The sequence below is a fragment of the Panthera uncia genome (assembly GCF_023721935.1).
Source record: "Panthera uncia isolate 11264 chromosome A1 unlocalized genomic scaffold, Puncia_PCG_1.0 HiC_scaffold_17, whole genome shotgun sequence".
Taxonomy (NCBI): Eukaryota; Metazoa; Chordata; class Mammalia; order Carnivora; family Felidae; genus Panthera; species Panthera uncia.
This window is the reverse complement of record NW_026057577.1, coordinates 107,640,351-107,652,831: the sequence shown is the minus strand read 5'-3', so window position 1 is coordinate 107,652,831 and position 12,481 is coordinate 107,640,351. Positions and strand designations below refer to the sequence as shown.

Genomic DNA, 12,481 nt, shown 5'->3' with positions numbered 1-12,481 from the left:
GGGACAATCAAGCAAGCTAGCAGGCCTGGGTTCTGCTCCTGAGTCAGTGTGATTTGAGACTCGAATTTATCTGTAAAACTTATAGGTTGTATTGGTGATTTCTTTGGTGGTTAAGTATTAAGTTTTAGTTAAGCACTGTCACCTACTGAAAGCTCTGAGCTTAAGGCTGTCAAGGCACATGTTAGAAAGGATGTACAATTATAGTAGTGCCAGGATGACACTTACTTAACAAATCAAGCTGGATGGAAAGAAAAATAGAATGCAAGCAACTTTATCACTGTATGATTCAGTATGATTTGATGCCCTGTATGTCCACCATACCACATCATATGACATCAACATCAGTTTGTAATATCTTTGGAAAAATATTCTAGAACTGGAAACCTCCTAGCCAAATCTGAAAGATCATAGAATTCTTGACTAGTCAAGTCTCTCCTCATTGTTGGGCATAAGAGAGGCGTCTAGGACTCTAAGAACATCAAGGAACAATTTCTCACCTCATTTGTGATTGTCATAGTTGCTGTTTGGATCCAGTACAAAATATGCTTTGTCTTTTATTTCAGCCAAACTCTTTCCCTGTGGTAGGGGGGAGAACTGTACTTGCCCTCAACAGTGACATTTCCCCAAAGTGGCTGAAGTACAGCTGTTCACATTCTGCCTCCAATACATTCTCCCTTCCTTTCCTTCTGGTCCATTACTTTGGTAGCCTTTGAAGGCCAAAAGAAGAGTAATGAGAAGGCAATCTGGAAACATTTCTGAACATGGTCAAACGTGTGCATCATGTGTGTAAATGCATTTGCAATTCATATGTGTGTGCACAAACATTTGGTGTATATGTAACTGCATTTAAAATGATGTTTGTAAGACAGATAGATGATAGATGATAGATAGATAGATAGATAGATAGATAATGTTTGTACATATTTGTGATTTTGTGGTCAAGTGTTGACATATCTGTCTTTGTTGGCACATGTCTTGATGTATATGTATGTGCAAAGGTGGTGTGAATATATGCCTGTGGGATTTTATCACCCATGAAGGACAGCAACCACACAAGTCCTTATCTTGTAATAAGGAATAAAATGCCAACATGAATCTCTCTGACATTTGAATTATCACATCTAGCTGACAGAGGAGAAGGGTGCAATAGGGCTTGACAGCTCTGCTGACGGGGCTTAGGCTGGCCCTTGGCCCTTCCCTATGGCCTTATGCAGTTGATGTCAATGCTTCTGACACCTCTTCCCTTTGGCCTGCAGGTCCCTGTCTGGCCGCATCGTTGGTGGTGTCTGGTGGTTCTTCACCTTGATCATCATCTCCTCATACACAGCCAACCTGGCTGCCTTCTTGACCGTGGAGAGGATGGTGTCTCCCATCGAGAGTGCTGAGGACCTAGCGAAACAGACGGAAATCGCTTACGGCACACTGGAAGCAGGGTCCACTAAGGAGTTCTTCAGGGTAGGAATATCCCTTGTCCTAGAGCACCTTCACAAAAGGGAACCACTACTGTCATTAAAATATCCTCATTAAGGAGCATGTGATTATAGTCAACCAGAGCAACTGCTTAGCATAGTACAAGTCAGGGAAACTCAGAACATTTCTCAGCTTCTTACAAATTCTTGAGAAATCTACAATTCTATATTTGTAATAACTTCAAAGCTCTTGCACTGAATCAGACCCCTTATGTATGCCAGTCTGTGCCAACTTGTCTGAGGGCTGCAAAGGATATGACATTCAGTTCCTTCCCTGTTCCCACACATACTTGCAGTCTAATTAGTAATTGATTAGTATCGGCCTGGGGACAAGGTCCAAACCTGATGCCCTTTTATGTCCTCTCCTTGAAGACTTGATGAATAAGGAGATGGTATATGGGGAATGATTACTGGAACAGGTGGTCTATTTAACAGTGCCAGGAGAGACAAAATGTGAAGTGAAAGTGGAGGTGATGGAGAGGTCTTGTGGCCAGAGGCAGCGAGTGAAGGCAGAGGAGCAGAGAGCTTAGAAACACAAGCCTAGGGTCATCCAAACCTAGGGCCAGACCCTGGCTCTGTCCTTTACTTGTTCTCTGGCCCTTAGCCTCTTTCACACCATTTTCTCATCTATAGAGTCAGGAGAATAATATCTACCTCAACAAGTCATTATGATATTAGAAGAGATGAGGCATCTAAGACACAAGGCTCTGTGGGTACAGGGCTTTGGGGTACAGGCATTTGGGAGCCATCTTGCATAAGGGGTAGGGATTTACAGCCACAAACATTAGAAAATATTTCTAGGCATCATGAAACTAGGTCAAGTCTGGGTTGGCTAATTATATTCCAGACAAAGGGGACAACTTGAACAAATGCCCCAAAGCAGAAAAGCCTGTAGTTCCCTGGACTTTAGACATGTTCCTCCTGGAAGTTGAAGAAATAGTACATGGAGCTACCATGTATTGAGGAAGGAAAAATGATAAATAATTGCTACAACTTACCTAGCATTTGCTATGAATCAGGTCTTGTGCCAGCACACCCTCATTTAATCTTGTCATTACAGTTAGAAATTTGTTTTCCCCATTTTATACGTGAAGTTCAGAGAAGTCAAAGTAATTGCCTGAGGTCACCCAGGTAATAAGTAGCAGAAGGAGAATAGACAGCCAGTATCTGCCTTGCTTCAGGCAAGGGACAGGGATCCCATACAGTCTTACCAGGTTCTCACTGCAACTTTATGGAGAAAACCCCAGACTCCGAGTGAACCCACAGAGTGTGCTCAGTTTCTTGGTTGTGGGTTCTATGTTCTGCATGACAAGCAGGAAGGGGACCGAGGTCTTAACCATCACTGACCCAGTCTCCAAGGCTAATGTCATCTACTTCAATATAATGGAGCAAGAAGGTGACTTAGAGGTCATGTGGTCAGAGTCTATCGTTTTAGAGAGAGACATGACTTCCTTAAGCTTAACCAACCAGCTAGTAGAAAAACCTCCTGTAATCTCATAATTCTCTAGAATTTTTAGCCTGCAACCAAAGTGTGAAGGGGATGTCTCATATTTGTCTAGGTAGCCATTCCTATATCCCTGGCTTTGCTTATGAAGTTGGGGAACAGCCAATTCACTTACTCATTACATTCTCATGTTCTCATCCCCAATATCTGAGCATGTCACTATCCCCAAAACACCTTCCGTCCATGGTCTCATTTATGTCCCACCTATGACCTATGGTAGAACAGGAGTTATATGTCCATTTTGTGAATAAGAAATTGAAATTCAGGGAATCATAATGCAAGTGTTGAGGATGAACACAAATTCTGTTTCTTCATTCCAGCCAAAGTATTCTTGATGCTGAACCACACTGTCCTAATGAGGTGGTGTCATTAGCTGATTTTTTAAAAAGATTATTCAGGTTATTAGATGAGCTCATGATCAAATCTAGTCTAACCTTTTCCTTTTGTAGTTGGGGAAACTGAGGCCCAGAAAAGAAAAGGGTCATGCTCTAACTACTCAGAGGCATAGCTAGGACTTAGGACTTGAAAGTTCTCTGTTAATCACTATGTCAATTGACATATTTCTATTTCTCATCCACAGGACACTGTGAGGCATCTAGAAACAAAACAGTGTGTATTCTACAAGCTCTGGGCACTCACTAGGTCTACTACATTTGTGACAATAGGTTGTAGTTCATATGCTAACTCTGATCAACAGTGGTGGCCTGGAGTTCGATGTTGAGAGGGGATTCTGAGGTCACATCTGGGCACAGTGTGAAAGAATTCCTTGACTGATGTCAATATCCCTCACATATATAGGAAGGGAAAGTGGTCTCAAGCCAGCCATGTATTGGACATTCTTATCCTAAAGCAAAACCTAAATAAAGGGCATAATTAGTAGTAGTAATTGCACCACTTATAGAATACCTCCTATGTGTCAGGCACTGGGTTATGCATTTTACATCTGTTGTCATGTACTATCCATGGCGACACTATGCAGTCAGTACCATCATCAACATTGTCAGGAGAGGAAGACTAAGGCTCAGAAATGTTGTTATTTGTCCAAAGTCCCACAGCTAGTAAGATATAAAGCCTAAAATAAGGGAGGCAGCTGGTTGCAGTGAAAAGGCACTAGGTGCTATCAGGAAACCAGGGTTTTATTCCTGGCTCTGCCACTAAGAAGGTACATGACATTGGACAGTTCACTGCCACACTGTGGGCCCCAGTTTCTTTACCGGTAGAAAGACAGCACTAACAAGATATGCCCCATGAGCCCTTCCATCTCTGTAAATTTGACCTTGAGAATTTTCCCACCAGGACTTTGGTGGATGGGGAAACAAGATCACCTACCACCCTCATAAGGCAGGAGAAGAGCATGGTGACACAAGTATTCTTCTACCCCAGTCTCTAAAAAAATATGGCTTCTAATCCCCACGGCAGCCCAGAGCTTCTTGGCAGCTCCAACCCAGAGTCACTGAATCCTCCATCGACAGTTTAATTAAGATGTATGAAGGGCTGTGAGAGCTGCAGATGATAGGAGAGATCCAAGAACAAATACCCCAAGTATGTTTCCAATCTTCCCTGCCATTCATGCTGCCTTCACATCCCTAGAGATGAGATTTTCCTGATAGCCTAATCTGAGCAGCTATGAGCACAGCCCTGGCATTTGGGGCACAGGGGTGAGACCGAGAGGACATATTAATTTTCTGCATACTGTTGCCCAGAGGGCTCTTCAGCTCTACCTGTCAACAGCCCAGTTCCCTGCCGTGGCCATCTTGTCAGGTCAAATTGCATCTTGCCATTGCCCTGCTGAGTATTTTGTTGGGTTTCTGCCTGGAAGATCATCTGTAAATCTGGTCACAGCTGAATTTATACATTTCTCTGTTTCCTGAGCGAGAAGAGATGTACACTGTAGATGTTCTGATTGGTTCTAGGTGTATCCTCCTCTAACTTTGAAATTCTCCCTCCCTTTTCTCCTTTTTTTCTTCTTCTTCTTCCTCATACATTGTTGCTTGAATGATGTATTTTCATGTAAAGAATCAGGTATTTTAAGACCACAAGGGATTCAAAGGTCCCCATGCCCCAAATCCTCGTGGAGCAGATGAGGAAAGACTAGAACCCAAGCTCTTCACTCCCAGTCCAGTGGCCTTTCCAGAGGGTCAACCATACTTTAAAGCGTATCACCTAGTTGATCTAATTATAGATTCACTCTACCAAATACTTCTCTGAAATTCTCAGTAACTATTTCCCTTAATTTTCCATTGAGACCAGACTTTTTCTAGGCCCAAATATCTCTATAGATCATTTGGCTCAAACAACAACTTAACTGTTTATCAATATTTTGCCAACACTTGATGTTGATATCAAAGAAATAAAACTGATATTTGTGTGCAAAGAAAATTGACATTTTGTGTGTATAATTTTATACTAAATAAATCTGTAATCTGTGTTTTAACCACTAGTCTACATGAATTTCATGACTCTAGCACTCTTTAAAAACATTAGCCCCTTATATATGTATAACATGTGTCCATTTTCAAAGCCAGACTCCAGTACCCCCAAAATGCATCTACCCTTTGGAGTAAGGACACTCTTTAGAAAGACCATGTTAGATGAGAGGGATGATTTGTGGTCCTGGGTTGTGGGCCTTGACTAAGGGCCTACTATGTGTAAGGGTGCACTCTGTGAAGGACTCACAGAAGGGAAGATGTCCCCCTCCCTCAGATGGCATCCATATACTTAAGACCTGTACACACGCAAGGATGCCTTGCAATCTTGGCAGTCTAGCCTGAAGGTCCAATGAGTGTGTCCTAGAGGAACATCAGCCCTCACAATACTCTTTTTAGCCCCAGAGGCCTACAAATCAGAATCATCTGGGGGAACTCCTGGAAGAAAAGATCTTTTCTAGGTTCCACCCCAGAACTGCCATATCAGAATCTATAGGTTTAGAGCAGGGCATCTCCATATTTACAATTTCTACACAGGATTCCGGTGCCCACTAGAGCTTGTGAATGATTGTCTTTGAAACTAAGGTGGCCTCAGAATACAAAGGATTTGTTCTGGCCTGTGAAATGACTAGTAGGATGTGGCTGGAGAGAACCAGGGTATCAAGAGAAGTAAATAGCCTAGGCAAAGTCCCAAAGAAGGGAAGTTTCAAAGTGAGTTCAGTACAAGGAGAGGAAAACAGTTTGGCAAGATTGAGAGGCTTTTGAAATATAAACAGGTGACAGTATTAGGTCTCAAGTTATTAGCTTTATCAGACAATTTACATTCCAAGGTCAGTTTTATAATATGACTCATGATCCAGAATTCCTCAATGTTTTTCTTATTGGGGGAACCAATAATGAAATCATATTTCACTGATATTAAGCTCTCCTTTTCTTCTGGGCAGTATAAATATGGCCTTCTTGAGTAATAGATAGGTTCTATAATGTCTTCAGAAGCTAGATTAGGGTTGCATTTCTTAACCCTTCCCATATAGAAGGAGAATATAATTCAGCAGTAATTAAAAGATTCTGAGCTATTCTGTTCATTCTCTATTTGCAAGATATTTGTACTTTGGAACCTACTGGTACTAATTAGAGCCTCTTATTTTGCAATCACTCATAATTTGTTTCTTCCTGAGCTAATCTCACTCATGAATGTGTGATCAAGCTACACTCAGCTCTTCATTAGTGTGTGTGCCACCTCAATTCCAAGCGCAGCCAGCACTTAACTCCAGCTTTGTTCCTGTCCCCTGCCAGAGGTCTAAAATTGCCGTGTTTGAGAAAATGTGGACATACATGAAGTCAGCAGAACCATCAGTTTTTGTGCGAACCACGGAGGAAGGAATGATCCGAGTGAGGAAATCCAAAGGCAAATATGCCTACCTTCTGGAGTCTACCATGAATGAATACATTGAGCAGCGGAAACCCTGTGACACCATGAAGGTGGGAGGTAACTTGGATTCCAAAGGCTATGGCATTGCGACACCCAAGGGGTCCGCCCTGAGGTAAGTAGCCAAGATTTGCTTCCTTGGTACTCCCTCTCCCCTCCCTACCTCAGGAATGAAGCTGCTGTGTCTGCCTCAGGGCTCCAGTGCCACAATGCAAGCTGTCACGGGGGCTCTTCTTGGACACCAGTGAGCCTGGAAGATTCCAGTCACCCGAGATCTTCAGCCCTGAGGTTGGAATTGACCTGGGGGCCTCAGCTTGCTATGACTGTCGCTGCCCATGTGTTCTTCCCCATGCCTCACCTTACCCCTCCAAATGTGTTAAACATCAGTGAAACTTGTGTTTGTGTTGTGTGATCTATAACACACCATCCTTTACCAGATACTCTCATATCCAAGTAGGTTACGAACAGAGTTCTCCAGCAACCTGGATTCTTTGACAGAAGGTGGTTTATAATGTTTGTCTAAAAGAAACGTAAACACGTTGTCCAAATGGAAAGTCAAGTAGTTTGAGTCCTAACGGCTCTGGCTGTATCATGAATGGCAGTACCCGTTCTTTCCCCAATACTGATTTCTTTAGCAAGAAAAAAGGTGGTTCAGGGACACCTGGGTGCCTCAGTCAGTTGAGCATCCAACTTTGGCTCAGGTCATGATCTCATGGTTTGTGAGTTCGAGCCCTGCATCGGGCTCACTGCTGTCAGAGTTAGAACCCGCTTTGGATCCTCTGTCCCCCTCCCCTAACCCCTCCCCCACTGTGCTCTCTCAAAAAATATTAAGACAAACAAACAAACAAACAAACAAACAAATAAGTAGTTCAGTAAAGAAGCAAAGTAGACTTTACTCTCACATAAAGAAGTTCTGGTACTCATTCCAAACAGCTAAGGTACAGTCCTATAGACTCAGGATCAAAAGACATAGATTTAATACTGGGATTTACTACTGTCTTACCAAAGGTAAGTCTTGTCATCTCTCCAACCTTTAGCTTCCTCATCTGTAAAAAGAGGATATTCATCCCAGCCCTTCCTAGGTCCAAGGTGATTGTGAGTTCAAATCTATATAGAAGATAATTAAAAGCAGCACACTGTGAAATAACCTATTATTCACTGATATCATGTCAATTTACAGAGGGATTAAATAATTTTAGGGAAGGGTAGTGCTCAAAGAAAGATGAGAAGTGTTTAAAAAGGTTGCAAAAGGATGAAGGGAAGTTCTTAACCCACATTGACATCCAGGGCTACCTCTGCCTCCACATCTTTCATTCATTTCAATAATATTGAGCACTGCAATGTTCTAGGCTCTAGGCTTGGACCTGGAGCTACAATTTTGAACAAGCCGGACAGTCTCTACGCCTATGGAATTACATGCTTGCAGGGAAGACAGTCATTCAACAGGTGATTATTGTTTGATGGTTCATGACAACTATGACAGGTGGTAGTTGATATTGCAGGGAAGACACTTATTCAACAGGTGATTGTTGTTTGATGGTTCGTGACAACTATGACAGGTGGTAGTTGATAAAAGACCTGGAGGACACCTACTTCCAGCCATACAGCAGAATAATACTCCTACTATAAAACCTAAATATGCAGGATAAAGTTATAACAAATAGCCATTTTTATGAAAATTAGGAAATCCCAAGGCCAAAACAGAAAAAGGTCATCAAAACCAGAGTGAAATGCATAAGCCGACTCTTCAGGAGCTGCCATAAGCAGGGCAGAGTTGTAAATTATGTGACAATCCACATGAACAAGAATGAGAAGTACATCTAAAAGCATTTAAGTAATGAAAATATTTTTAAAAGAAAAAGACACTGTCACAAGGGACCAGGCATATTTGGAAAAATACCAATTAGAATTCAGGGACGTAATACTATCTCAATGGAAGGGGTAAACAACAAATTAGTCAAAGTGGAAGAGAAAATTATTACACTGGGAGAAAAATGGAGATAATTCCTCAGAATATCACAAAGAGAGACAAAAAGACAGAAACCCTGACAAAGAAGTTAGGAGACCTGAAAGAGAAAACAAAATCCCAGGTGTATCTTCTGTGAGTCCCAGAGACAAGAGAGGATGGAGTAGAGGCAGTATTTAAAGGGAACTTTCCAGTATTTATGAAAACATTAATACCCTGATTCCAAAGTTATGTGTCCCAAGCAGATGAAAATCAGCAGCTGATCCACTTGAAACTGAACTTATAGAGACAAAGAAGATCTCAAACACACTCAGAGATAACAAGGTCTAATCTGGTGTGCAGGATGGATGGAATGTGGCCAAGAGGGCTTTTCCAAGCATGCTTTTTTCTCAAGCTGAGATATGACAGGTTAATAGGAGTTAACAAGGTAAAGTAAGAGGAGGGGAAGAGATGAATACTCCAGCCAAAGGAAACAGCATGTGCAAAAATTCTAAGGTAAAAAATCATGGTACAGTCAATGAACTAAAAGAAGCCAAGTGCTCCTGGAACAGGTAATAAAAAGGAGAAAAGGTTAAGTTGAGATTGGAGAATGAAGTAGGGAAGCATTTTGTAAAGTATTTTTGTCCTTATTTAAAGAGTAATGAAAATATATTGAAGAATTTTAAGTTAACTGTCTGAAAATTAAGAAACAAAGGTATCTTTAGGAGGGCAAATATAACTGAATATACCATATGAAGGGAAACCAAATGGCCTGGTATTTATCAATCATGCATCTTTGCCTCAAACAACTTAAAAGATTCTCTGTACAAGTTTAGACAAAGTCCAAAGGGGATCCAAAAGATAGTGTTTGGTCAAGGAAGAGACTTTTATCTCAGAAACTTATACAACATTATCCTAGAAAGGCCCAGAGTAGAGAATGAGCTCTTATATGTCTGAGAACATCAATGATGCTGCAATATTACAGTTTACTTAAGGCTTTATGAGTAAAGGATATTATTTGATCTAAATACATGGATATGAATTTAAGAAAACAAGGCACTGAGAGGTGACATTATTTGTCTAATCAATAGAGTACTTCTGCCATCCATCCTACATACAGATGCCTGGAACAAGATGACAAACTCATAAAATATTAGATATTTGAGTTACATGAACTCAGGTCATCTGGCACTCAAATGACTTTGCACTATAATAAAATCTACCACTGAGTGAATGCCTACTCTATGCCAGATGCTATGGTATGTCCATCATCTCATATAAACTTCATACCTATAAAGTACCATTATCCCCATTTTACAGATGAAAAACAGAGGAACAGATTTAAGTTACTTGACTAGCTTGATACAAACAGCTAATAAGGAAGTAGCCAGATTTCAAGTTCAGGTAGTCTGATTGCACAGCCCATGCCTGTGACCTAATTCTAATGCTGCACTGGACTTTACGACTGACAGCATGATTAAAGGCAGGAGACTTTACTGCCAGGTTCCCAGTACCTATTCTCACATATCAAGCAATAACACACAACTCAAAAAAAAAAAAAAAATTAAAAAGCAGACATTTGGAACCCAGAGTATCCACTCATCACTGTGAAGACAAAAGGCAAGAGTAGATGGTCATTTTAATGCACCAAATACCACTTTTTTGAGTAGTAACACTGCTTTTGTGGATTTTGCATGCCTATAGATTCTTTTGGGATAAATGTTGAAAATAATTCAACTTTAATAAAGAAGACCCTAATTCTGTTGTTTACATCTCTGTAAGACATAACAAGCTATTTATGGATTTTGGGAAAGCAAGAGCAAGGGAAAAATAAATGAAAAGGAACATATTCCAAATATAGATCGCTGATGGTTGATTTTTAAGTCATGTGGCCCAAATAATGGCCACATGCTCCCAACTCTCCCCCCAGTGCTCCAATTGCTCCAGTGGCAACTTTTATGATAACGATGGGGTTTCCTGACTCAAAAATAGAAGAATAATGTTCATCCTAAGATGGCCATGAGTTTCTAACCTAGGAAAATCCCTTTTCCCTCTGTGAGATTCTCCCTCTCATTTTTTCATTCAAAGGAATCATTCTAGCAATGAATAGTGTAGAGATTCCATGAAACATAGAATTGCAAAATGGTCACAGAAAATGTGAGCGCGCGCACGCACACACACACACACACACACACACACACTTCAGCCAGGGTTCCATCATATCTTGGCCTCACATGCCCCAAATGGTGCTATTTTCTCAAGGAATAGTCAAATACCAAGAGTCATGGCAACCCAAATGTCACAAAGACCCATGTGCCTACTCCAGCCATCTTAGTAGGCTGGGATCACTGATTTGGTCCCCGGAAAGCATTCTTCATGGCAGAGGAGGAAAGTGAAGAAAGAGTAAGGGATGGTACCTATTTCCTCTGGTCCCCACTTAAAAGGAGCTTACATGTGCTAAAGACAACATGGCAGTAGAAATAAATTTTAATTCAAATTATTTAGAATCAGAGGAAATACTTTTAACGACACTGTTCAGCCATTCACAAAGCTGCAAACTCTTTCTGCAAAGATGTCTTTACAGAAGGTTGCTTAAGCACACTACAGGCATTGCTACAGACTTCCCTTCTGCCCTATAAAAGTGGCGCTTCTGTACCCCTCATAGGCAGATGTGCTCCAGGTTCAGTGCCTGTACCTGCATTAAAAAGGACTTCCCTGGCAGTCTTTCTCCATCACTTGCTCCCTGTAAAGCCAGACCTTACCATACCTACAGGGCACTCACCCCCTTCCAGCCTGCCGAAAAAAAGCTCCAAGTTCCTCCAAGGCAGATCACCCAGCTCTGTCTCAGAAGGTCAGAGAACTGATATCTAAGGTCCAACTGTTCCTCTAAAACTTGCCAACTCTACTTGGCAGAAGCCAGGCCATGGTCCCTACAGAGTGTTAAAAGGCTGTGTTAGTGACAGAATGGTGTTTTTGTCTCTTCTACTCTGGAAACAAATACTCTGATGAAGCGAAGTGGCTCCATGCTTGATTTTCCATTTGGACAGGTGGTGTTTCTTTGAAACAGATGCTGTTTGTTGGCTGTCACTGCATGTCTGGGGTTGGGCAAGGGGCTGAATTATGTTTCTGAAGCCCTTAGGTTATAGATAAAGACCTGCTCAGCCAATGCCAGTCACTAGGGAAAGGCAATTGGTAAATCAACTAATTATGATCTATTGGGCCCTTTTATTGCCAACTGAATGTATTTACTGGTCCCAAGTGAAGTCTCCTTTCTTTATTATGATGAACGATCCCTTCAGTTAGAGACAGTGTACTCAAATCTGCTCAGTATGGGGGCATGGCCCATGTTTTACCAACCCAAGAAGGAAGCCACATCAGATTGCCCTGAGTTAAAATCTCAACTAATGATTCTCCTTCACAAGCCATTTACCAGGAATTTGATGGATTTGCTGAGTTATACCCTAATCAGCACGCTGGTCAAAATCTGGTCTTTAACTGTGACCGTGGTTACATGGAGTCTTTTCTGGCCTCTGCGCTCATGACATGTTTGTTTTCTGTCATGTGTCTTGTCCATGCCAGATGTATGGGCCAGGGGATGGGAGCTTCCTCCTACAGCTTAGTGGATGGTGGATGGGCACCCACAAGGGTCTGATATCCACTCCCTGTGCTTTCCATTCAGTTTCACAGATTCCTTTCTGAATATCTCCC

The 12,481-nt window shown here is 41.6% G+C and overlaps 1 protein-coding gene across 4 annotated transcripts in view; it reads left to right on the top strand.

Annotated features, from left to right (window-relative positions):
* Positions 1–12,481, top strand: part of GRIA1 (glutamate ionotropic receptor AMPA type subunit 1) — a 302,961-nt gene that overhangs the window by 259,020 nt on the left and 31,460 nt on the right. For all 4 annotated transcript variants that reach the window (XM_049647949.1, XM_049647948.1, XM_049647945.1 and 1 more), the window contains 2 exons: positions 1,257–1,455; positions 6,696–6,943. In XM_049647949.1, the coding sequence (XP_049503906.1) occupies positions 1,257–1,455; positions 6,696–6,943 (447 nt within the window). The remainder of the gene's footprint in view (positions 1–1,256; positions 1,456–6,695; positions 6,944–12,481) is intronic.